General features: G+C 47.5%; 1 protein-coding gene across 1 annotated transcript in view; it reads left to right on the forward strand.

Annotated features, from left to right (window-relative positions):
- gria4a (glutamate receptor, ionotropic, AMPA 4a) overlaps nt 1-26,944 on the forward strand; it is a 42,759-nt gene extending 15,815 nt beyond the window's left edge. The window contains exons 10-17 of the mRNA XM_062473511.1: nt 6,042-6,248; nt 6,926-7,141; nt 7,314-7,474; nt 16,000-16,198; nt 18,266-18,513; nt 21,377-21,491; nt 23,646-23,783; nt 25,450-26,944. Coding sequence (XP_062329495.1) covers nt 6,042-6,248; nt 6,926-7,141; nt 7,314-7,474; nt 16,000-16,198; nt 18,266-18,513; nt 21,377-21,491; nt 23,646-23,783; nt 25,450-25,611 — 1,446 coding nt within the window. The 3' untranslated portion in view covers nt 25,612-26,944. The remainder of the gene's footprint in view (nt 1-6,041; nt 6,249-6,925; nt 7,142-7,313; nt 7,475-15,999; nt 16,199-18,265; nt 18,514-21,376; nt 21,492-23,645; nt 23,784-25,449) is intronic.
- Nucleotides 26,945-27,356: the final 412 nt, after the last annotated feature.

Consider the following 27,356-nt stretch of genomic DNA (forward strand, 5'->3'; position numbering starts at 1 on the left):
AGAACTGGTTTGGGGGGGGGGCTGGAATCAAGAATCTCACCGCAAAACAAACTGTCAAAATGGTGCATAAATGTCATGGTGTGTGTGTGTGTGTGTGTGTGTGTGTGTGTGTGTGTGTGTGTGTGTGTGTGTGTGTGTGTGTGTGAAACCCAGCATGCCCTTGCAGCATCCCTGTGGCTGGCATTGTGCTATCTGTCCAGACATGTTGGATGTCTGTGTTAAAGTGGAACACTGATGTAGAGAGGTTTTGGGTTCAAAGTCCGGGCACGCTTATTGCCTCACTCTGTTGTGTTCTTGATGTGAAACCGTGCAGCAGATTGATTGATTCGTCTAGTTGGCGTAAACAAATGGAGCTTGTTCCTTTGTAGAGGTGGTCAATAGTACCTTGAGGAAGAAAAGTGTCTGTCACCGAATGATGATGTCACCTAAATGCTTGAAGCCTTTGGTTGAACTCAGCATGGCCAATCTTTTTCAACTCTCTCTCTCACTCCCTCTTTCTCTATTTTCCCCCTTTCATTCTTTCGTTTATTTCATAAGGATGGAGAGATGTGCCTCTGTATTGAGTAGACTAGCACACACAGATAAGACAGGGTCTAGCCGTGCAGAAACATTCACACCCACGCCCGGGCACACAGACTGACAGAGACACACACACACACAGAGACACACACACAGACCCACACACAGAGACACACACACACAGACCCACACACAGAGACACACACACACAGACCCACAAAAAAACATACATGGGGACCATCCCTCCCTCTCTCACACACACACACACACACACACACAGTCTAAAACGGACAAAAGCACACTCTGACGTAGTAATAAACAGCAGGCTCCTCTCATGCACCCACACAGAACATGGAAGGCCACACACACACACGCACACACACACAAGGAGAAGACACGGTCACATGCTAAGTGTATCGATGGAGATTGATCATGGGGGCGTTGATCCCATTATTCCTCACCCGTGTGTTCATGCTGCTGGGGGCTGTGTGTGTGTGCGTGTGTGTGTGTGTGTGTGTGTGCGTGTGTGTGTGCGCATGGGTTGGTGAGGGTGTTTTTTGTCCAGCTCAGCTGAATCAGGTCTACATGGTGACCCTTGACCACATCCCATAATATCCAGCTGGTTGTGTAGAGGCTGATTGGTTAGTTTGATAGCCAGTAGAATTGGACACAATTTCACACATAGCATCCAGAAATAGCATCTTATATTAAAGTGAAATATCTTCTATAAATGAATGTGTTGTGCTGGAATGAACTAACTGGCTTGATGGCTGGTGGGTATGCTTGCTGGCTGGTTTACTGGCTGGAAAGCTAGATAACAAGGTGCCTTGTTAGGCTGACTTCTGGAAGTATTCCTGGGCCTTTAGTTCAGTGAAATGTGTTGAGTCAGAGTGAGCTAGCTGGCTTGCACAGAAGCTCTGCCTGGTGCTAACACTAGCACAGTGTTTCATGTCTTATCAACTTGAACCATTCGTATCCTCAAAGACTCTCCCTCTCTCCTCCATCCCTCTCTCTCCCCCATCCCTCTCTTCCTCATCCACCTCTCCCCTCTGGCCCTCTTTCCCTTCTCCTCTCCTCTCCTCCATCCCTCTCTCACCCCTGTCTTCCCGATCCCGCTCTCCCTCATTCTCCTCTCACCCCTGACCCTCCCCTCCCATCAGTCTCTACCCCACACCTCTCTCCCTCATCTTCCTCTCTCTCCCCTGCCCCATTTCTTTATCTCCTTTTTGTTTCGTTCCCTCCTCCTGGTCTTTTGCATTTTTCTCTCTCCTCTTATTTCACCCTCTTCTCTCTCTCTTCCTCTCTAACTGTCTCTCTCTCTCTTTTTCCTTTTCTCTGTCTCACTGTCCCTCTCTCTCTCTCTTTTGCTTACTTTCTCTTACTCTCTCTCTCTCACTCTACCCCGGGCACATATTTTACATCTGATGCCACATTAAGCATCAGAGAAATATGCCACTCCTTAACCCTCCCCCCTCCACACACACACACACACACACACAGTACACCTCAATGCACCTGAAAGACTAAACATACACACAATCTCTGTAGTGAAGTGCACGCATTGCGACAAAACACACACATGCACACACTGCGACAAAAGAGTCTGTCACACACTGATAACAAACCTTAAAGAGGTTTAGAAGTGAAGCAATGGCTCTGTTGTCTGAACTCCCACTGGTGTGAGCGTGTTTGTGTGTGTGTGTGTGTGTACAAGTCCAGTGTTTATGTGTGTGTGTCGGTGCGAGACCAATATACGTGTGTGTTTGAGTGTGTGTGTGACTGTGTGTGTGTGTGTGTGTTTGAGCATGTGCGTGTGTTCATCCTTTCTGGCACCCTCCAGCCCCTGCTGGGTGCTCGCGTTGATGAAAACCCCCTTCAAAGTCAAACACACACACACTCACGCAGGATTGAAACCGCGACCTTCTAATATGTTAAGTACAATTATCCCGGAGAGTCAGGGTACGAGGGCTCCTCGCTAAACGCTGTCAGCTGTTCCACACATCCCTGAAGGGTTCTCCAGCCCTACCTAGGCCACCTGCTGTTGCATGGATACGACCGCACATCCGGAAGCTTCTGTGGGCTTTGTCCCGGCGGAGACAGGAAATCCCGGCGCGGGTTTAAGGAAACAGAATATGGCCGTGCCAGTCATCCCTGACCACAGAGGAAGAAGGCTTCCAGAAAGCTTCCAGTCTGGAGGGACGGCCTTAGCAGATGAATTACAGAGTCCTGACAACGGCTCTTTTCTCTGTGAGGGAGAACGTCAGACAGGTGTGGGGTGTGTTGAGGTTTGTGGGGTGTGTGGAGGTGTGTGGTGTGTGTGGGAAGGGGGGGGGGGGGCATTGTGTGTTATCAGTCTGAGAGAATGTCTGGTCTTTGTTTTTGACCTTATTAACGCCCTGCCTCATGGGAGACACCGAGGAGAGTTCTCGGAGGGAAATGACTGCTAGCCTTTGTGTTATAATGAGTTTCAGGAGAACAATGTCTCTCCTTAGCTTAGGCAAAATGTAAACAGCATCTGGATGCTATGATGATGATGAAGGTAGTAATTATTGGGTGTGCTTTGCCTTCGGCAAGGGCACAACCTTTGTTCTCTCACATATATATTATTGGGTGTGCTTTGCCTTCGGCAAGGGCACAACCTTTGTTCTCTCACATATATATTATTATTATTATTATTCTTTTTGCCCCCCTAAAACTCAGTCAATATTTGGCCTACATAGACAAAGTAGGTGTCAAAAGTTTCGTCTTGGTAGCGATTGAGTTGCTTCTATTGGAATTTACGTTCCGTTGCATGGTTTAGGTTGAAGTTAAGTTTTTGTGGCGAAAAGTGAAGCTAACGGTGGCTAATTTGCTAGCCACAGTCACTGACGTTACTAACGTCACTACGTCACTAACGTCACGAAAACACGCGTGACTACCTTTGGCAGAACATTCGTTTCGCATCTGTTAACTTGGGGGATAGCTAGGCTAACTATTGCTTTACTGCAAGGCAGCTGCAGAAACGCCACAAGCAAAGAGGCCAGGGTGGTAACTATTTACTCATTTTACTTTGTGATATGACACACAATTGTCATGTGTAATGTACAGTATAAGCTGATATTATTAAGGAAGTACATCTACTTTCGGAAACAGTAGTCTACTATTTCACTGAAGTATTAGCATCATGACATTAGCCTGTGTTGCCCGGGCAACACATACTACAGTGGTCTATGATGTAGCGTTATCTGTTTTTCAATCGTTAAAATAAACATTCCTCACATATACATTTTCGTTGTAGGGTTTATTCTGACATTAGTAAACGATTTGTTGGTGAAATTACCATTACCTGTGGTTTCAAACCAGTGTAGCTCACTGCAACGCTGTAGCTTACGTGAGACACACTACAAAAACATCTACACTACACAGCTGTTTAGGAAGTCAAACGGCGACAGAACATGTTCGGCACTCCCCTTACTTAAATCAAAAGTCTATCTAACTACTAACCTCAACTTCATTGCCACAGCCTAAACGTTGTCAATCTGTTCATGAAAATAATTAATTTCATCTTAAACCGGATTTAACGGAACGTTAAATCCAATTCAACCAACGCAATCGCTACCAAGACGAACACAGCAGTAGTCTAGTACTGTACCGTAGTAGTACAATTTACCAGGGCAGCTTCTCCACACAGGGCTATATCGCATTTTGCGTTGTTACTGACAATGATCGCTACCAGTGAGCTTTTTATGAATGAGCGATTTTCCACTAAATAAATGTCAAGCTTATTTACGTTTTTGGGGGCATATTTTCAGTTAGCAGATGGTACTGTTTGAATCGCGATTCCATCTTCTACTGCCGGTAACGTCGTAGAATAATCTTCAAAGGGGTTAATGAATGAATGCAATATGAGTAGCTAGGCTAAATGCCTGAAAATATCATGAGAAGGGAAAACTTAAAAGGACGTTTAAGTCATAGAGATTAGGTCAATTTTTACACCGGTCTGCCAAATGTATTCGTTTTGAGTCAGCTATGAGGATGCCTCTTGCAGGGGAAATGAGAAGATATCATATTTCATTCTACACTTCACTCGTATTTTGAGTTGTAGGCTAAATGAGCAGCAAAAAAAAGATGCTTTTAAATCTATGTCATCTTTATAAATAATAAGTAGGCCCTATGCATTTTTATATAAAATATACAGAAATATCAGTTGTAAAAATGTCATTAAAAAACGGACCCCTGTGCAACCGACGCAAGCAAGCACACCCTACAATTTCCCCAGAAATTGTACCCTCTCTAGTTTTCTTTGCCTTTCTGTACACTGTGTATGCCCCACCTTTTCTGTGCTGGGGCACTGTGTTGAGATGTAAATGTGATGCAGTATCAATGTTGGCTTAATGTTGCAATTGTATTCTGTTTAAGTATGCAAAATTCCAACACTATTTGATTCTGTCTGTTTGTTTCAATGCTGCCTTAATAAGCCAGGCTCTCAACTTTACATGTTATGAATGTAACAAGATGTTTTTCATGAAAAAGTCCCTGTCATTCTGAAATGTATGTTATTAATTGTGATTTCAGTAGATATATTTCCAAGAGTGTTCGATTATAAAACTCTCCTCTCATGCTGTGTGCTTTGATTAATCGTGATCTGGGGATATTCATTTGCTTTGGTTCTGATAACTACAGAGCACAATGCTCCTGGCGTTCCACCACCTGTGTGTGAATGTGGAACCCAGTGTCCCTGATGAATATGGGTGTCTGTCAAGTGTGTGTGTGTGTGGGTGTCTTGATGAGTGTGTGTGTGTGTGTTGCGTGTGATGTCACTTCACCACTGAAGCGAACGCCTCAGAGAGATGTGTGTTGTGTGTGTGTGGATCGGCTTCCCTTCTCTCTCTCTCTCTCCTCTCTCTCCTCTCTCCCTCTCTCTCTCTCTCCTCTCTCCCTCTCTCTCCTTTCTCTCTCCTCTCTCTCCTATCTCTCTCTCTCCTCTCTTTTCTCTCTCTCTCTCTCTCTCTCTCTCTCTCTCTCTCTCTCTCTCTCTCTCTCTCTCTCTCTCTCTCTCTCTCTCTCTCTCTCTCTCTCTCTCTCTCTCTCTCCTCTCCCTTCCCCTTCCTTCCTCTCATATCTCACATGGCTCAGGTTTGTATCCTAGTAAAGACGTGTGTATACAGAGAGAGCTGAACTCCTGGTTCAAGTCACACTATATGGATATAAAATACCTCTCCAAACCTAACAGCCTTTTAAAACAGCCCATAATATTTTCTTTTGCCTGCTATAAAACAGAATAGAGACCCAATAACTGCATTCTGTCACTCGTCAAAGGCCACTACAATGGCTGAGTTTCAATCCATAGCTTTTCTTCCCTTCCCATCCTTGTACGTAACTTGCTTATTGTAAATACTGTCAAATACTTGAGGTGAACTTGATTTAACCTCAACCAGTGGCATGAAAATCTGATCTGAGCGCTGAACTGTAAGTCGTATCAAATACACCCCAAATGACGTAGGTGTCAAGTGACTGAGGCAGGTGTGTGTGTCGCCGTGCAGGAGGGCCCCTACGTGATGCTGAAGAAGAACTGGGAGTTGTACGAGGGGAACGAACAGTTCGAAGGCTACTGTGTGGACCTGGCCTCAGAGATTGCCAAGCACATCGGCATCAAGTACAAGATCTCCATCGTCCCCGATGGGAAGTACGGAGCCCGCGACCCTGAGACCAAGATCTGGAACGGCATGGTGGGGGAGCTGGTGTACGGGGTAAGATCTGAGGGAGGGAGGGAGGGAGGGGGTGGAGGGTGAGGAGAGGAGGGAGGTAAGGAGAGTGGAAAGGATGGTGGACAGACAAAAAAGGAAAAATGAGGCCACAGTAAGATGGACAGATCGGTCTAAACGCTGTGCTATTCTAGCTCATCCCGCAATGTAGGTACAATAGCTACCTCACTGTTTGCCTTCCCTTGTCACTATATTGTGTAGCTCTCTCACACATTTTATTCGAATGGTTTCCCATTTACTTATTTTGCAACTCATTTGATTATTCTTTCTTCTTTCCTTCCCTGACCTGTTTGGGCGAAGCTCCTCTTTCCCCTCATCATCTATGCCTTTATTTCCTCTCTTTCTTCTTGTCTCTTTGTTCTCATGTTGTCCCTGCAGCCAGAGGGGCCTGGGATTGATATGGAGTTCTGTTGTGCTAAACTGTTTGCATTGCTGGGTTGAGAACAAACACACCTGAAAGGGTTTCAGAACGAACCGTAAACGAGGCACATTAGTGTCTTTCTCAACTTCTATTCTTTCTCTCCCCCCTCTCCCCCTCCCTCTCCTCCTAACTCTCCCCATACCCTCCCTCACCTCCTCCCTCCCTCTCTTCCCCCTCCCTCACCTCCTCCCTCCCTCTCTTCCCCCTCCCTCCCTCCTACCCTCGCTCCCACCTGTCACAGAAAGCCGAGATAGCGGTGGCCCCGCTCACCATCACCCTGGTGAGGGAGGAGGTGATCGACTTCTCCAAGCCCTTCATGAGTCTGGGCATCTCCATCATGATCAAGAAGCCCCAGAAGTCCAAACCCGGAGTGTTCTCCTTCCTAGACCCACTGGCCTACGAGATCTGGATGTGCATCGTGTTCGCCTACATCGGGGTCAGCGTGGTGCTGTTTCTGGTGAGTGTGTACGGTATGTGTGTGTGTGTGTACAGGTACACAATCATTCTTGGTGATACTGTGTGTGTGTGTGTGTACCACCCAATGAGCACACCACATCAAAGCGTTCCCAGGTGTACGAGGTGTGATCACTGTGTGTGTGTTCACGGTGTGTGTGCCCACCTGTGCCCAGGTGAGTCGTTTCAGCCCGTACGAGTGGCACGCAGAGGAACCAGAGGAGGGGGCCACTGAGCCCAGCCCCACAGACCAGCCCCCCAACGAGTTTGGCATCTTCAACTCCCTCTGGTTCTCCTTGGGAGCCTTCATGCAGCAGGGCTGTGACATCTCGCCACGGTGAGTGTGTGTGCGTGTGTGTGCGTATGCAGTGGTGTAGTGGTAAAAATAGAGGTGGGTAAACTATGAATTTCATTATTTATTTATTTACAGGGTCGTCAAACCGTCCGCCCCCCCCCACCCCCCCCCCCCACGCATTTCATCCCCTTCACAGAGGCTTGAGAACCCTGTTTATTTATTCATTTTTACGTTTCATTAGGCCTATTTGGATGGAACCGGTAAGGTTGGCTTGTATCTGCATCATCGTATTTATAAGAACGTTAATAATAGTAGGCTAGCCGTTTGTCCCTGTCTTAATGCGATGTTGTGCAGACCAAAACAACGTTTACAAACGTGAATTGATCTTACTCTGTACTTGAGGCCTTTTGCGGGCATCTGTGAGAGTGGGAGCACTCGATGGTCTCTTCAAAAATCGCCTGATATCCATGGCTAATTAATCCATTCCGAACAGGTAGACTAATCCACAATGTGTATGTGTGTACTTCGTGGATCCTGATTGGTGTCGCCGCCGCAGCCGCAACGCATTGATTGGAGGGTCACAGACCATACAGCGCAGATGAAATTATTCAGACTACAGCGTTTATATATTAAACAATATGAAATTTAGTCTTTGGTGTTTTAAAATTACACCAAATTTATTTCGGATTATTCCAACGGCAGAATACGAGGCGCAGGGAACTTAGATGTGCGTAAACGCTATTTAGAGGTGGATAAACGCTATTTCTGCAATTTAGAGGTGGATAAACACTATTTCCGAATTTCGGGAGGTGCGTTTACGTGCGTTTACCCCCCACTACATCCCTGTTGCGTACAGTTAGGTCCATAAATATTTGGACATTGACACAATTTTCATCATTTTGGCTCTGTATACCACCACAATGGATTTGAAATGAAACAATCAAGATGTGCTTTAAGTGCAGACTTTCAGCTTTAATTTCAGGGTATTTATATCCAAATCAGGTGAACGGTGTAGGAATTACAATACATTTTATATGTGGCCCCCCCCTTTTTAAGGGACCAAAAGTAATTGGACAATTGGCTGCTCAGCTGTTCCATGGCCAGGTGTATGTTATTCCCTCATGGGAGTTCGTTATTTAATTGACAAGGAGCAGATAAAAGGTCTAGAGTTCATTTCAAGTATGGTATTTGTGTTTGGAATCTGTTGCTGTCAACTCTCATGTCATCTCATATGAAGTCCAAAGAGCTGTCACCATCAGTGAAGCAAGCCATCGTTAGGCTGAAAAATCAAAACAAACCTATCAGAGAGATAGCAAAAACATTAGGTGTGGCTCAATCAACTGTTTGGTACATTCTTAAAAAGAAAGAACGCACTGGTGAGCTCAGCAACACCAAAAGACCCGGAAGACCACGGAAAACAACTGTGGTGGATGACAGAAGAATTCTTTCCCTGGTGAAGAAAAACCCCTTCACAACAGTTGGCCAGATCAAGAACACTCTCCAGGAGGTAGGCGTATCTGTGTCAAAGTCAAAAATTAAGAGAAGACTTCACCAGAGTAAATACAGAGGGTTCACCACAAGATGTAAACCATTGGTGAGTCTCAAAAACAGGAAGACCAGATTAGAGTTTGCCAAAAAACATCTAAAAGAGCCTGTACAGTTCTGGAACAACATCCTATGGACAGATGAGACCAAGATCAACTTGTACCAGAATGATGGGAAGAGAAGAGTATGGAGAAGGGAAGGAACTGCTCATGATCCAAAGCATACCACCTCATCAGTGAAGCATGGTGGAGGTAGTGTTATGGCGTGGGCATGTATGGCTGCCAATGGAACTGGTTCCCTTGTATTTATCGATGATGTGACTGCTGACAAAAGCAGTAGGATGAATTCTGAAGTGTTTCTGGAAATATTATCTGCTCAGATTCAGCCAAATGCTTCAGAACTCATAGGACGGCGCTTCACAGTGCAGATGGACAATGACCCGAAGCATACTGCGAAAGCAACCAAAGAGTTTTTTAAGGCAAAGAAGTGGAATGTTCTGCAATGGCCAAGTCAATCACCTGACCTAAATCCAATTGAGCATGCATTTCACTTGCTAAAGACAAAACTGAAGGGAAAATGCCCCAAGAACAAGCAGGAACTGAAGACAGTTGCAGTAGAGGCCTGGCAGAGCATCACCAGGGACGAAACCCAGCATCTGGTGATGTCTATGGGTTCCAGACTTCAGGCTGTCATTGACTGCAAAGGATTTGCAACCAAGTATTAAAAGTGACAATTAGATTTATGATTATGTTAGTTTGTCCAATTATTTTTGGTCCCTTAAAAAGGGGGGGGCCACGTATAAAATGTGTTGTAATTCCTACACCGTTCACCTGATTTGGATGTAAATACCCTGAAATTAAAGCTGAAAGTCTGCACTTAAAGCACATCTTGATTGTTTCATTTCAAATCCATTGTGGTGGTATACAGAGCCAAAATGATGAAAATTGTGTCAATGTCCAAATATTTATGGACCTAACTGTATGTGCATGTGTGTGCGTGCGTGCGTGTGTGTGTGTGTGCGTGCCTGTGTGTTTGTCAGTGTGTGCTTGTCATAACCCTGTTGTTGTTGTTTTTTGTCTAGAGACCTTCTGTGTCTTAGCTAAAGATGTGAAACACACACACTCACACACACTCACACACACACTGCGGCCCCTGGTCAGCCTCCAATGTGTGTGTCAGAGGGAGGCCAGTGGTTGGGTGTGTATTAATGTTTCATGGTTCACTACAGGGAGTGGTTCAGCTTTATTTTTAGAATATTTATAAGAATATGGCATTTTATTATTGATAACCTCAGAATGCAGTTTAGTGAAATATTCATGGCTGCCATCCACAGACCTTCAGGGAGCAAATGTGATGGGGAGAAGAAGTCATTTCACACAAAATAAGGAAAGGAAGAAAGAAGAGAGAGAGAACAAGTACGAGACAGAGAGAGACGAAGAGAGAACAAGAGAGAGAAAGAGACAGAGTGGAGGAGAGAGAGACCGAGAGGGAAGGAGAGGGAGAGAAAGAGAGAGAAAATGAAGAGGGTGGGCCGAGATTGGGGGTTTGAGCCACAGTGCATTCTGGGAATTGAGACACACAAGTCGTCAGTTGTTTTTGCTGTTTAACATGACAAGGTTGTGTGTGTGTATGCGTGTTATGATGTGTTTTTGGCATGTTCCCTTTATATATTAAGTTCAAATTTCTCACAGCACACACACACACACACGTGTGCACACACGCACACACACGTGTGCACACACACACACGTGTGCACACACGCACACACACGTGCATATGTCAGCCTCCCCAGATGTGTGTACAGCTCCTCCTTAGTACAATGGTCTCATTTTTGACAGACTAATGGACAAATACATGTTGAACTCTCAAAGGCACTTGCCTTAGTAACTCTCTGCCCCCCCCCTCCCCCCCCCCCCCCACACACACACACACACACACACACTGTCACATCTGGTGATCTGATTTGCTTATTCAGGGGGGAGATTTCCTGACAGGCTAATGGAGAAATTAAGGAGACTTACCTTGTCAGCTGCTTTTGTGTGCCTTATCATACACACACACACACAGTGTGCAGAAGAGCACACAGACCCACTCGAAGAGCGTACACGTGTACACATGATTTCTTTTCCCTTACTTTTGGTAAAGTTACAAAATCTTAGAAGCTTTTAGGTCCTTCCCTGTCTTCCTTCTTTCTCTCCACTCCTCTCTTTCTGCGCACATTTCTCTTTTTTCACCCACCCACCCTCCCTCCCCTCCCTCCCACCCCTCCCCCCTCTCCCTCCCCCCTCCCTCCCTCCCTCCCACCTCTCCTCCCCTCCCTCCCTCCCTCCCTCCCTCCCTCCACCGCCTCCGATCTCAGACACCTGTCCTCTCCCACTCCTCGCTCTCGGAGTTTGAGTGACAGTTCAATTCCAGAACCCACCCTGGTTATTTGACACACACACACACACAAACACACGCAATCACTCGCTCTCTCAAACACATACACCGCTACTGTACACAAACACACTCTTCCTCTCACACACACATACACCCCCTCACTCCCTCTCACACACACACCCTCACTCCCTCTCCAACACGCATACCTGCTATCTCACTCTCTCACACACACGCTTTCTCTCACACACACACACTCCCAGGCCTTCAGACGCGGGTGTGACTGTGAGTAATGGCAGCTCGTACTGTGATAATGTGATGCTTAACAGAAAACCTACTCTGGCTATTTAAATCAACTGTGGCTGCCACTGAGCATGCATGGCCCCCCACAGGGCTCTGCTCCCAGGGGTCCCCGGTCCCCATCAGCTGATGAAGAAGGCCTCGCTCCACTCCCAAATGTTTTATGTGTTTACTGAGATGGAAAGTTTACTGTTTAAAAAAAAAAAAAAATCCTATCTCCGTTATGTACTCTCTCTTCCTCCTCCTCCTCTCCTTTTCCTCCACCCCTTCCTCACACTCCGTCCTCCACTTTATCTTCGTTCACTCTCCTCTTCCTTCTCTGCTGTTCTCCTCTCTGCCTTCTCTCTGCCTCTCTGCCTCCTCTTTGCCTCCTCTCTGCCTCCTCTCTGCCTCCACTCTGCCTCTCTGCATCCTCTCTGCCTCTCTGCCTTCTCTCTGCCTCTCTGCCTCCTCTCTGCCTCTTCTCTGCCTCCTTCCTCTGCTTCGTTCCCTTCCTCTGTCCCTGGTCATTCAGGATAACAGACATGTCCACGTAATACAGGGCAGAGACTTGTCCACTTAAATGAAAATAAAAATAAACTGAAGGATTGTACAGAAGATATTCATATGAATATATATTGTGTGTATGTGTTTTCTGTGTGTGTGCGTGTTGTTTTGTGTGCATGCGTGTGTGTGTGTTTTGTGTGTGTGTGTGTGTGTGGCATTGTACAGCTGAAGGGGCATTGGTATTCAGTGTCAGTCTCAGTTTCCTTGCTGCAGTGATCACTGCAGTCTGGGAGAAAACACATCCTGCACACACACACACACACACACACACACACACACACACACACACACACACACATACTCCTATTCAGACTTAGCTCTCTCCTCAGTAGGCTCTTTCATTCTCTCTCTCTTTCATTCTCTCTCTTTCTGTCTCTTTCTCTCCCTCCGTCCCTCTCTCCTGCGATTAATTCCTCTCTGTATTCATTAGCGTCCTGGCGTCCTCCATCCAACATAATAACCAGATCATTCATCTAAATACAGGCTTGTTTCAGTGTGTGTACTGCACCCCTACACACACACACACACACACACACACGCACTGTCAGAATGACCTTCACATGGCTTTGCAAAATCCTGTCATTTCATAGCTCCGCCCCCAAAGGGATGTTTAAATGTCAGTCATTGGCCAGGTTCTGCTCTGATGGGCGTGATCAAAGAGTCGATGAGGTGAGACCAGAGTGTTGTATCAGATACGTGTTCCTCTGGTAGAATGAGACAAACAAAGAGATGGAATAGACGACATGATGTTGAGCAGTGAGATAGTTCTTTAGGGATGTGTGTGGACTGAGTATTGAACAGTTAGTGTGATTCATGAGAGGTGGTTAATGGTGTGAAGACGCCTGGGCACAAAGGCCAGCATACATCTGCATTTGTTAATGTTGTCTCAAGGTCAGGAATTCATCAACAATACGTCTGTCTCTCTCTCTTTCTCTCTATCTCTCTCTGTATCTCTCTCTGTATCTCTCTCTCTCTCTCTCTGTATTTCAGTTTTTCTCTCCCTCAGTCTTTTGCTCATATGCACTCTTTCTATTCTCCCTCCCCCCCCTCCCTCCTTCCCTCCCTCCCCCCTCCCTCCCTCCCCTCTCTCCCGGACAGTCCCACAGCTCTGTCCGGTGAGGAAGTGCAGGCCCTCCCCCTGTTGTTAACCCCCCCCCCGCCACTACCTCATCAATCCTCCAGCCTCACAAGCCTGTCATTAGCTATCATATCCCGTCACAACCAGGATCGATGTCTGTCACCAGACAGCGGGACAGCAGGGGCGCCCAGAGAGGAAATCATGATCAGCATTCCATTGCTGGGGATCGATTAGCTTGTGTGTACTTCTGTACACTGAAAGAGTGCTGTGTGTGTGTGTGTGTGTGTGTGTGTGTGGGGGGGGGGGGGGGTAAATGGATTCAGCAGATAATTCTAGGTAACGGCCCCTCATTCATTGTGGTCACAATTAGATTTATGGTTGGCTTTACAGGTTTAATCTTGAATGACATAGCTAGGAATAACGTAGCATGTATTACACCACAAGAGCAATGGAACCTGACTATCTGATATTCTATTAGTATGCAAACACACCCGCAGACACACACATTAACACGCACACACATGTACACACCCCTACACAGCACTTAGCTATGGAAAGCTTTTTAATGCAGCAGATCAAAAGGATTTTCTCTCAGGGCAAGGAGATTCAACATTCAAGACCACCTACAGTGTGTGTGTGTGTGTGTGTGTGTGTGTGAGTGTGTGTGTGTGTGTGTGTGTGAGACAGAGAGAGACAGAGAGAGAAAGGGACAGAGCGAGAGAGAGAGAGAGAGAGAGAGGGAGATAGAGAGGGGGAGAGAGACAGTGTGTCATTAATCTCTCACCCAGCGTATAGCAGGGCAATCTGTTGCCCATCACAGATGATACATGACCTGTAATACTATGACTCGCCTGTTGCATACCAACTCTACACACACACAGACACACACACCCACACACTCAGGCTTCAGTCTGTTCTGATACTAGCATGCTCCATCAACCACCAATGTTAAACTTTTCATATCAAGGCTAGACACGCTATGGTGCTCTGACACACACACACCACACACACGCCACACACACACCACACATACGCCACACACACGCCACACATACGTCACACACACACCACACACACACGCCACAGATACGCCACACACATGCCTTTAGATTTGTCATCTCACACTCTATCTCCTGTCCTCCCTCAATCTCTATTCTCTCCCAGGCCCCAATCTCTTCATTCCTCTCTTCCTCCCCCTTCCGTGTCTGTCCTGTCCTCCCCTCTCCTCCTTGCTGTTTCTTCTCCTCTCCATCCGTCCATCACCCGGTCACAGCTCCTCATCATGCACATCTCATGCATGTAGATCACCCCCTCGCTCTCACGCTGCTCTCACTGTGTGTGTGCGTGTGTGGAGCTGTTTGTGCGTGTTAAAGGTTAAACAGAAGAGGATTTCAGATTTGATACCTCGAAGGGGGAGGATTTTCCGCCGTGAATGTGTCACTCTGTTTTCAGCCCAAAAGAGAAAGAGAGATGGAGAGGGAAGAATGAATGAAAACCTTTATTTCCCCGCACCAAGAGCTTGAAAACAGATACATTCAACACTGCAGACAGGACAGTACAGTGGACATAACATAATTATTAAAAAGCACAGCGAGACAATAAATGCAAGAACAAAATAATACGAGATACAACTGAAGGCATCACAGAAATAACTTAAGAAATAACTTAAGAATGTCAGCAGGTCCAGTATACTGTAAAGTGCATAGCGCCAAAAAGGATTAAAAAAAGGATAAAAGGATGGGGAGAGAGAGCTAGAGAGGGAGGGAGAGAGGGAGAGAGGGAGAGAGGTAGAGAGAGAGGGAGAGGGGGAGAGCAGTAAAAGACCGACTGGGTCAACTCATTTCTCTGAACGCAGTCCTCAGGAGCACCAGGTTGTCAGTGTTTGAGAGCGTCTGGCTGATTTGAAAAGCAACTGTTGTCTCCCCGCCTTTGTTTCTCTATAACCCCTCCCCCCCTGCCTTCAACAAGGTAGTGTGCTTCCCTCAGAGGAGAAATCAAAGGGCCTTTCCTCCTTTCATTCCATCCATCCTTTCCTTTCTTTCTCGCTCTCCCGAGTCTCTCCATTTCTCCTCCTCGTTCTCTCATTTCAAACAAAAGCCCCGTCGTCCATCAGGTGTTCCCTCTCGGAGAGAAGAGAGCGAGGAAGGGATGCGAAGGGAGAGAAGCGAAGGGAGAGAAGCGAAGGGAGAGAAGCGAAGGGAGGAAGAGAACGAGGGCAGACTGATAGAAGAGCTGCTGCCTATTTTGTCGTCGGAAGCGGCTGAATCGGTTTTGGCAAAGGGGCGTTAATTGCTTTGGCAGTGCCGTCGTGCTCGCGACGTGCCAGTTAGGTGGCTGAGCGGTTAGGGAATCGGGCTAGTAATCTGAAGATTGCCAGTTCGATTCCCGGCCGTGCAAAATTACGTTGTGTCCTTGGGCAAGGCATTTCACCCTACTTGCCTCGGGGGAATGTCCCTGTACTTACTGTAAGTCGTTCTGGATAAGAGCGTCTGCTAAATGATTAATTGTAAATGTGCCAATAAAGCTTGACGGTTTCAAACCTGGTGTTCACCACCCTGCTTTATTTCATTTTCCAGGAAGCAGCTCAGTTAGCCTCGTCTTCCTCTTCCTGGTTTGCCTCTCTCCACCATGTCACTAACCACTAACCTTTTCTCTCTTTTTCTTCTTTCCCTCCACCCCTCTGCCCGCAATCACCCCCTCCCCCCCCCCCCCCCTTCCTCAGGTCGTTGTCGGGGCGTATCGTGGGGGGGGTGTGGTGGTTCTTCACCCTGATTATCATCTCGTCCTACACGGCCAACCTGGCTGCCTTCCTGACGGTGGAGAGGATGGTGTCCCCCATCGAGAGCGCCGAGGACCTGGCCAAGCAGACGGAGATCGCCTACGGCACCCTGGACTCAGGATCCACCAAGGAGTTCTTCAGGGTGAGAGCCGCACTCACACACTCTACACACACACACACACACACACACACACACACACACACACACACACACACACACTCTACACACACACACACACACACACACACACTCTACACACACACACACACACTCTACACACACACACACACACACACACACACTCTACACACACACACACACACACACACACACACACACACTCTACACACACACACACTCACACACACACACACACACACACACACACTCTACACACACACACACTGACACACTCTGTACATGCACACACACCCACGCACACACACACTCTACACACACACACACTGACACACACTGTACATGCACACACACCCACGCACACTCTACACACACACTCTACATGCACCCACACACACTCAACATACACACACTCACACTCTACACACACACTCTACATGCACACACACACACCCACACACAAACAGGCACTCTACTGTACAAGCACACACACATGCCTCACACGCCCCCGCACGCATGTCTCTCATCCAAACACGCCTCTCACAGTCATCTCATAAATATATATGTTCTTTACACAGGCAACATTAAGTGACCCTGAGACTGGCATGAGTTATGCTCACACACATCTGGGCTTATGTGCACAGATGCACCCATAGACTATGTGTGTTATGGGCTTGCATCTGCTCTGTGTGATTTATGTGTGTCCCTGTGTTGTGCATGTGTGTTTTGTGTGATTGTGTGTGTGTTTTGGGGTGATGTGTGTGTGTGCACGCCTGTGTGTGTGTGTGTGTGTGTGTGTAGCAGACAGTGAGTGCATCTGTGACTGGCTCTCCCATCATCAACATAACGAGCAGCAGGAAGCTGTGGAGGGTGAAAAAGCAATTTACTCTTCCACAGCTGATAGGGGGTTTACCTCCATTAATTATCTGAGTGTGTGTGCGTGTGTGTGTATGTGTGCATATTTGTGTGTGTTTGTCATGTAAATCTCAGGCTTTCTCATCATTTGTTTGTTGGGAGATTCTGAAAGCTTAAAGGTGACTTACAGCAGTGTGTATCTGTGTGGCTGACGGTGTTATGGTGTGTGTGTGTGTGTGTGTGACTGTGTGTGACTGTGTGTTACTGTGTGTGACTGTGTGACTGTGTGTTACTGTGTGTGTGACTGTGTGGTTCTGTGTGTGCGTGATCTCTGTCTTAGTTCTAGTTTGTCTTCCGGGAGATTCTTAAACCCTGAAGGTGATTCACTCTCTAGTTTCAATATCAAGCACTCTGGGAAGACGAGGGAGTCTCGGATTGTCTCCCTCGTCCTGGAGGAGAGAGGGAGGGAGGGAGGGAGGGAGCGAGGGAGGGAGGGAGGGAGGGAGGGAGGGAGAGAGGGAGGGAGGGAGGGAGGGAGGGAGAGAGGGAGAGGGAGAGGGAGAGGGAGAGGGAGAGGGAGAGGGAGAGGGAGAGGGAGGGGGAGGGGGAGAGGGAGAGGGAGAGGGAGAGGGAGAGGGAGAGGGAGAGGGAGGAGCAGCTGATTGGACCTCTGGTCAGGATGGACGTGACTGACATTATTATGGGATAGGTGTCCGTCACGCCCCAGTGGTTCCAAGCCAGACACACAGACGCACGCCATGGGCACACACACACACAAACACACACTTCTCTTTCGGACAAGTTCATTGACCAAGATGTAGTGCACCTCTAAGCACAGAAACCGAAGAAATCCTTATCCCAGAGAGGAGAAAAAGAGAGAGGGAATAATTAAACACTTGTGGGGAAGGGCAGTTTGTTACCCTGCTTGTTATTTTCATTCTTCACTACACCCCAACCCGCCTCCTCCTCACACACACACGCACACATACTCACACTCTACATGCACACACACTGATACACACACACACACACACTGCAGCAGTGCACCAAGGTCAAACAGTCCAGCAGACATGTTCACAGACAGTTTTTTAGTGGAACACTGCTCTCTCTTTCCCACAGTCTAACTCTCCTCCCCCTCCGCTCACTTCTCATTTCCACCACCATCTCCCATTCCCGCCTCCCCACTCGCCCCAACCCTCCCCTCTACGCCCCCAGCGCTCTAAGATCGCCGTTTACGAGAAGATGTGGTCCTACATGAAGTCGGCCGAGCCCACCGTCTTCACCAAGCGCACGTCGGAGGGCGTGGCTCGCGTCAGGAAGTCCAAGGGGAAGTACGCCTTCCTGCTGGAGTCCACCATGAACGAGTACACGGAGCAGCGCAAGCCCTGCGACACCATGAAAGTCGGGGGCAACCTGGACTCCAAGGGCTACGGCATAGCCACGCCCAAGGGCTCACAGCTAAGGTGGGTGGAGTAATGTAACAATGGGCGTGGTACCTCCATACTCAACTGTTGTTATAGTATTCCACCTACCCTGGTGTGCCTGGCTGAGGGGATACCTGTGTGTTGGTGTTTGGGCAACCATTTTCCATCTGTCTTTTTCCTCTCTATCTCTCTCTCCCTCCTCTCTCCTCTACTTCTCTCTCTCTTTCTCTCTCCCTCCTCTCTCCTCTCCCTCTCTCTCTCTTTCTCTCTCCCTCCTCTCTCTCTCTCTCTCTCTCTCTTTCTCCCTCCCTCCTCTCTCCTCTCTCTCTCTCTCTCTTTCTCCCTCCCTCCTCTCTCCTCTCTCTCTCTCTTTCTCCCTCCCTCCTCTCTCCTCTCTCTTTCTCCCTCCCTCCTCTCTCCTCTCATCTCTCTCTCTCCCTCTCTCTGTCCCTCCCCCTCTCTCCTCCATGTCGAAGCTGTCAGCTCCATCCCAGTGTGTTGCTGTTGTCTTGGTGACCCCTTTCTCTCTGTCGTACTTTCACTCACTCTCTCTCTTCACAGGGTCACCTAGCAGGTAACACTGTTCATCCGTCTGGCTGTCTTGTCCCCTCACCCCCCCATTCTGATGATGATAGCTTGTTCTGCACAAAGTTGTATTCAATCAATGTTCCATGGCAAGGGGCGGAGCGTCAAGGCGTTTCCATGACCACAAGCCTGTGGGGGAATTTATAGACACACAGGAAACAGGAAGTAGGCACCAGGAAATAGAGGGGCCTTACCAATGGGGGGAAAATAAAATAAACACAGAGCAACTGATTCCATAACTCTTCAATCTGACTCAAATATGAATCGAATGAATCCAATTATCACCGGATCAATTTGCCAAAGCCTAATCACCTCTACCAAATGACAACCAAATGACTCAACAGAAATTGGAGTCTGAACAAATTAAGCCCACAGTTATTACATTTCCGACTGAGAGTGTGTGTCTGAGAGTGAGAGAGTGAAAGAGAGAGAGGTCTCTCTCTCTGTCAGTCTCTCCGTCATGCCTTATTCCTGGCAGAGAAGCAGTCTACCTTCAGCAGACCACACTTCCTGCTCTATAACTTCCCCCTGTGCGTCCCGCTAAGATGTTCCCCACCACGAGGACCCCTACTGAGGTTCCTCCTAGACGAGTGGTTTCCCTCTTCCTATGGAGAATTGACAGACAGTGGGGCGATAGCTCTCCCCTGGCCCCGCCCACATTCCCGAGACTATCGACCACTGTCCCTGCCTTCCCCTTATCACTGGAAGACCTGCTGGGAGCGTGCACGTGGCCGGGAGTGTGCACGTTTGACGAGGCCGCCCCTGCCCATGGCTAATCTGAGATCATGATGATGATGATGTTGTTGATGATGATGATGTTTAGGATAAAGATAAAAATGATGAACATAGTATTAGTACAAATTGATCATTATAATATGACAGTATGAGCCTTAATGCTATGAGTATAATGATCCTGATATGGCCAGTCTTCTTCTAACCATGCTGCTCATGCGTGTGTGTGTGAGACTCTTCATGGCTTGCGTTTACCCTGGACAAACTCTCTTTCTCCGGGTGTGCTACTGGTTTAGTGGGCTGAAGACCAGGTGCTTTCCTCCTGTGTCTGCGTCAGGGGGCGTCTCTCTCTCTCACCCTCTACAAACGAAGGAACTCTTCCTTCGTCATCGGAGCTAAAAGGAGACATGCATATCCTGAACAGAACAGAACATGCCATGCAGGGAAGATCTTTCCAGAGTGGTGCTGGGTTACCCATAGCACGCTTCATGGGATGCCACTTTCCAAAACACACACACTCACACACATTCACACAATCACACAGCCAGAGGAAAAGTCACGCAGGGAAGATGAGAAGAACCCGACTGATTATAGGATGTTTCAGAGAAAGACAGGAGGGAGAGAAAAAGACAGGCGTGGGGAGAGAGCGGAGTTAACGAGAGAGGAAGTGAGAGAGAGAGAGAGAGAGAGAGAGAGAGAGAGAGAGAGAGAGAGAGAGGAAGTGAGAGAGGAGAGAGAGAGAGAGAGAGAGAGAGAGAGAGAGAGAGAGAGAGAGAGAGAGAGAGGAAGTGAGAGAGGAGAGAAAGGGGTCGGAGGGGGATATTTACAGGAATAGACAAATGGAATGCTGTCAATGACTACTGCTGTGTATGAAACTGCAACATTATATCTACTGTAATACCTTTATGGTACAAAACTTAGTTGACTAAGTACCCTTTGCCCCTCCATCCCCCCTCCACTGCACACACACACACACACACACGCACACACCCAGCATGAGTGTGTTATTTTAGAGCTCTCTGTTCCCAGTCCATGTTTAGAGGTCATTCCACTTCAGGGGTGCGAACTGAACTTGCAGGGGACTAGGACTGGACCAGCAGCTTGACTAGGACCACAGCAGCACTAGCAGCATCACAGGGACGAGACCAGCAGGACTCAGACTACAGCAGCAGGACTAGGGAGATCAGGAGCTATTGGAATATGCCAGATGGAATAGCTGTTTTAACACACTTTACTGTAAACCAGAAGCTTTGCTATTCAACACAGTGTATACTGGCAATGCTGTTATAGTGTCGTATTAAATAACACAGTTATGATGTATCATGCACGCACACAAATACATAGGGGCAGAAGAGGCACACAAGCACACATTGTTGAAGCTTCATTTCTGGCATGATACACAGGGAGGGAGAGAGGGGGAGAAAGAGAGAAAGAGAGAGAGAGAGAGCTTACCAGGGGTGCATCTCCTCTAACCAAACCTTTCGCCTCCCAATCGACTAATCTCGTCTGTTCCTTTCCCTCATCTCTGCTGTCATTGGCTGCTGGCTACCATCCCTCTGATCTGCTATGTTTTATCCCTTTAAAGAAATGCGGTCAACCTGGCCGTGTTAAAACTCAACGAGCAGGGCCTGTTGGACAAATTGAAAAATAAATGGTGGTACGACAAGGGAGAGTGTGGCAGCGGGGGAGGGGACTCCAAGGTTAGCCCACAATGTCGTCCGGCCGCGGTTCCACCGCGTTCGGGAGTAACACGCGCATCTTCCCCGGCGACCGCCGACCCACCTCCCCCTCCCCTCTCCACCCCCCCCCCATCTCCCTCCCTTCCTTCGCAGCAGCGAGGGAAGGGGGGGGGGGAAGGGTGGAAAGACGAGCGAGGAAGGAGGTAAAAGACAGAGACAGAGGAGAGCAATTACTGTCAAAGCCGGAATATTCGCCCTCTAGTGGTCGCTCTGGAGAAGGGCAGGCGAGCTCGGCCGCGCGAGACTGATCGTAATCAGACAGGAGGAAAGTCAAGGGGAAAAAACGTCAAAAAGCATTAAGACACTAAACTGAAGTGTTTTCTTTTAAAACTCCACATCCCAGGTGTCCCTGAATCTCCCAGTAGGAGCGCAAGGCCACGCCAATAGTCCTGCGTTCACAGTAATTGCCTCTGCTTGCTAGATGACAGCTGGGGCAGCATGGGTGTGTTACCTGAAGTGACACAGGGGGGTCCCACTCATATGTCTGTAGCTCGCTTAGCCCCGCCCCCCGAACTAGCCCCGCCCCCAAACGAGCTTACACACATGTACTCAGTGGGACTCATACTGGGTCACTTGGATCGATCAGTACCTTTTCATGTGACTGAGCTGTGAATGTATGTGACTCTAATAACATAAAATAACATGTCCTATGATGTTATTTATGTTATTTTTACACGCGAAGAACCCCGGTAAACCTTGCGGTTTTGAAACTGAGTGAAGCAGGCGTCTTAGACAAACTGAAAAACAAATGGTGGTACGATAAGGGGGAGTGTGGACCCAAGGACTCTGGAAGTAAGGTCAGTCTCACGGGAAGAGTGGGTAGCTCATCACCCGCACTGTGTGACAGGCAGGCAGACAGGCAGGCAGGCAGACAGGGAGACAGGCAGGGAGACAGGCAAGCAGGGAAACAGCCAGACAGGCAGGCAGGGAGACAGGCAGACAGGCAGGCAGACAGGGAGACAGACAGGCAGGGAGACAGGCAAGCAGGGAAACAGCCAGACAGGCAGGCAGGCAGGGAGACAGGCAGGCATGCAGGGAGACAAGCAGGCATGCAGGGAGACAAGCAGACAGGCAGATATACAGACAGGCAGGGAGGGAGACAGGCAGGCAGAGAGACAGGCAGGGAGGGAGACAGGCAGGGAGACAGACAGGCAGGCAGACAGACAGGCAGGCAGAGAGACAGGCAGGCAGGGAGACAGACAGGCAGGCAGGAAGACAGACAGGCAGGGAGACACACAGGCAGGGAGACAGACAGGCAGGCAGGAAGACAGGCAGGCAGGGAGACACACAGGCAGGGAGACAGACAGGCAGGCAGGGAGACAGGCAGTTAAACAGACATTAACAGCAGTCTCAGTAACTGTCGCTCTTTTGAAATCATTAAGAAGGTCTGCTTTTGAAAGACCTCCATAATGAGAAGCTAGGTGTGGACTGGCTGTAAGCCACAGGACTGTATGCCATACCTGGACTGATACCAATTCACAAACGTAAAATGTTGAAGGTATCCGCATCTCAGAATGAGAGCTACTGTAGGTAAAGCAGAAAGGTTCCAAGACATGCTCCTTTAAGAAGCTCGTAGACCTTGGTTTCTAAGCACTGCCTTTAATGTTAGATCAGACGTTCTAGAACTTTGGAGACGATTTTTAGAATTAGTTTTCATTCTTTAATTGAGCCTATGGGATCAGAACTCAATTGTTAAGTCTGCTGAGAAAAATATTGTCAAATAATGAAATCATTAAAAAAAGAAATCACTCTTGAAAATGTATCAGTTGTAACCTAACTTATATTAATCGTGACATGTAGATAATTGTAGTTTGTATGTAGTAGTAATGTGTGTAGTATCAGTATTTCTGTTGTAATAATAATATTAATACTGTAGACGAATATCTACCAATTAACAGTAAACTGCTAGATATTAGCCTTGAAGTGAAAGTGACCATAATTGTCTTCTCTCTTCCTCTCTGTCTCTCTCTCTGTCTCTCTCTCTCTCTGTCTCTCTGTTTTCTCTGTCTCTCTCTTCCTCTCTGTCTCTCTCTCTGTCTCTCTTCCTCTCTGTCTCTCTCTGTCTGTCTGTTTCTCTCTCTCTAACCCTCTTCTCTCCCCCCCCCCCCCCCCCAGGACAAGTCTTCCCAGGCACTGAGCCTGAGCAACGTAGCTGGGGTGTTCTACATCCTGGTGGGGGGTCTGGGCCTGGCCATGCTGGTAGCCCTGGTGGAGTTCTGCTACAAGTCACGGGCTGAAGCCAAGCGCATGAAGGTGGACCTTAGCCCCGCCCACTGCCCAAGCCCCTCCCCCAGCACCCAGAATCTAGCCACATATAGGGAGGGGTACAACGTGTACGGCTCCGAGGGGGTCAAGATTTAGGGGTAGGACTTAGGGTCTCCTTCAGGCAGTATTGGTGCGTGAAGTGCACTTGATGTTGCTGATGTTGTCGTTGCTGTTGCCATCCTTGGCGACTGTTCATGAGTATTCATGGCACGGTCGAGGCGGTGTTGTGGTTGTGTGGTTTAACCCATCATGGGGACCTTTTTTTTCTCCTATGTTCAGTTTCATGTTTTTGTTCCGTTTGGGGATTTTTAGGTTTCGGATTTGTTTTTGATTTGTCTTGCTGTGTAGGGCTTCATCCGGGATCATTCTGTGGGGTTAGGTGGTGTCATGGCCGACCTTGTTCCATCGTGTTTGGCTGGAGATGATGATGATGATGATGATGCTGTCCTTGGCTTCTGAGCTGTACAGGCACCTGCATTCTGTCCCTTCATAGTGTCCCTCCCTCATAGAGGGGCCACTCCCGTCCCCAGGGCTTGGACGGAACTAAAGTCTCCAGTTAATGCTTCTCTCCTTCAATCTTTTGAATCTGCTTCAAACACTGTAGTCTCTTAAGCGCACTGGATAACTGCCCACTTAGTTCCCAGACACTTTATAGATAAAGGTCAAAACCAGCTCATTTCAACACTTTAGAGAGAATGGCTGCTTCCTGACACGGTTACACAGCGACACAGGTGTGAAATGAAAGGAAACATGGCCAAGGTTTTTCCAGGTCTTGGTAACATGAATAAAATCACATATTTAGCTGAGGTGTACTGTCAATAACTTTTGTAAGTAGCCTGTCAAAGGTTAAGATTTGTGTGAGATGTGTTAGAAAGCCATAATCCAGAGTTGGTGAATTATACTCCCTAATGAGTTCTGACAGTTTTGATAATTGACAACATAGTGGCTGGGTCCTGGACTGCAGTACACAGCATTGTCGTCATTCAGAGGAATCGGTTCTTGTTTCACTATGACAGTCAGGCAACGCTAGTCACAGAAACTCAGGATTATGGCTCCAAGGGTTGTCAGGCAGTGTGTGTGTCTGTGTGTGTCCTGGATGCTTCATAGGGTACGGCATCCAACCATGCTTCCTTTTATGAAACCAAATATGTCTCACATACTTCCAAACTTCTGAATTGATTACAAATGATGTCTGGAGTAGTTTCAGAGGAACATCATGGAGTAGAGTGTTCTCATAAAGTGTTGGCCCCTTCTGAAACCTAGGAAACTAACCCTGGCTTATCCTCATATCTTTCCCCAAATCCTCACCTGTCCAATCCGCACCTCCCCAAACCAAGACCCCAGAATTGCATGGTCACCTCTGAAATGCAGATGTAGTGGGACTGGATCCTGACTGACTGCTTGGATGATTGCTGTTGCCTGTCCTGTTCTGGAGACAATGTTACAATCACTGGACACTGTCTCTACACAAGCATGTTAGCGTGTGGGAGAATGTGTGCTCGCGTGTTATTTCGCCCTCTTTGTTTTGTGTGCGCGTGTGTGAGTTCATTGACGTGCATGTGCGTTTCTTGTTTTCTTATGTCTGCTGTGCATCGAAATGAAAATAGACCAATGACGGCTTGTTTTCCCTCTCCTCTGCCCACCTCTCCTCCAGCTGTCCTTCTCAGAAGCCATGCGGAACAAGGCCCGTCTGTCGATCACAGGGAGCATGGGGGAGAACGGCCGTGTGTTGAGCCCCGACTGCCCCAAGGCTGTTCACGCTGGCCACGCCCTCAGACACCAGGGGCTCGCCATGATCTCCTCGGGCCTACCCTGAAAACCAAAAACACACGCTGTGCCTTATCACACACACACACACAGACACACACACATCCAGCTTCATGATCACCCCCCCCCCCACACACACACACACACACCTTTCGCCCAGCCTGATACCACTGACATACATCTGAAAACAGGAAGAACGGAGGAAGGAGGGACAAAATGAAGAATGAAAATGACCATGAGATCACACATCCAGTTCATTTGATCTTCAAGTAACAGCTCTGTAAACATGAACAGAACTATACTACACTAGGAAACATATGGTGAAGCAGCACAGTGACTAGAACTGACATGTGAAAATGAAGATGATGATGACGGTGAAGAATTTCGACGCTGTAGTCAGTAGAACGATGAAACAACAAGCTCGATTGGCCGTGTTGGCGGTCGAGTCGCTCTGACGCCTTATCAGTCACTGACGCTTTAAGACAAACCCAATCATTATCATTTACATCATCATCATCACCTTCGTCTACTCTTCATCATCATCATTCTCAAGCTGCGAAGAAAAAATGCACCAGGAAAATCACCTAGAAGACCAGAAAACTGTAAACTTGAAACTCGGACTGTGCAAAACTTGCTACTTTGCCATGAACTGTTTGTGACAAAAACACACGCTTTCTTACGCCAACGTAGGTTGTCCTCATGTATAATGCGACTAAGTTCAGAGCGCAGTCGGTGCCTGTAGAAGATGGCATCTGAACGCGGCACCGTGGAGCTCACATGGGTTTGTATAAATAAAGAGTAGTTAAAAAAATCCATAATTGTCATCACAGTAACACTAAATAACAAACAGACGATCACTTTTCAGCGAGAGGAGAAAAGGCTGAAGTTGTACATTCTGTGATAACTGTAGAAAAATCATGGTATGAATCTCAAATGACCACTTATTCACTATGACGCTAGCCTGTTTTGTTTGAGGTTAGGCTAAGCACGGTTAGCTTCACCGGACTATCGGAGAACAGTGTTGGGGCACCTGACCATGGAGAACAGATGGTCATTTGAAACTGAACTGTGCTCTTTCCCAGTGAGAAGGAGGGAAAGATGCTGTATCAGAAGCTTGCTTTTTAAAATTGTTGTAAATTACTGCGTAGTAGCAAAACTGAACTCACCTCTCTTTTTTAACCATCTTAGATGATTCATTGCAATAATGGATAAGAAAATTACACTTGTAATTAAGAAGAAAACTTTTTATAAAACTACATATTATATATAATACAAATGAATATATATCTGTACATCTATAGAGATATATAGAAAAGAACAATGTTCACAGTTGAGAGAGACCATGGCATATGTTCTGTTAAAAGGCTGTTTTGATATTGCCAGTATTGATGTGCCACTGTCTTTGTGTCCTAATCCACTGAATGTCAATCTGACACACACACACACACATACATACACACACACATATACTTACACATACACACACTTGTCCCACCTTATTACACAGGGTCAACTCAGAGTGATGATGAACTTTGACACCACATAAGATGTTTCCATGTCTACATTTACTAGTTGTTGCCTCCCCGTTGTCTTGCTTGTTTTCTTCGTCCGCCAGCCCCAAGTCCTCCGTGCCGATCGAGTCGTTTAACAGTGTACGAGATTCGGACCGACTTTTGTTCAAAAGACGATCACAGTGTCTCAAAGGAGTTTGAAAAGAAAGGCGGAACGAAAACTAGATGATTACAAACTGATGAAAATAAATTAGGCTTTATTTTTCTACATACTTACAGTATG

Source organism: Osmerus eperlanus, chromosome 11, assembly GCF_963692335.1.
Source record: "Osmerus eperlanus chromosome 11, fOsmEpe2.1, whole genome shotgun sequence".
In the NCBI taxonomy this organism is placed as follows: Eukaryota; Metazoa; Chordata; class Actinopteri; order Osmeriformes; family Osmeridae; genus Osmerus; species Osmerus eperlanus.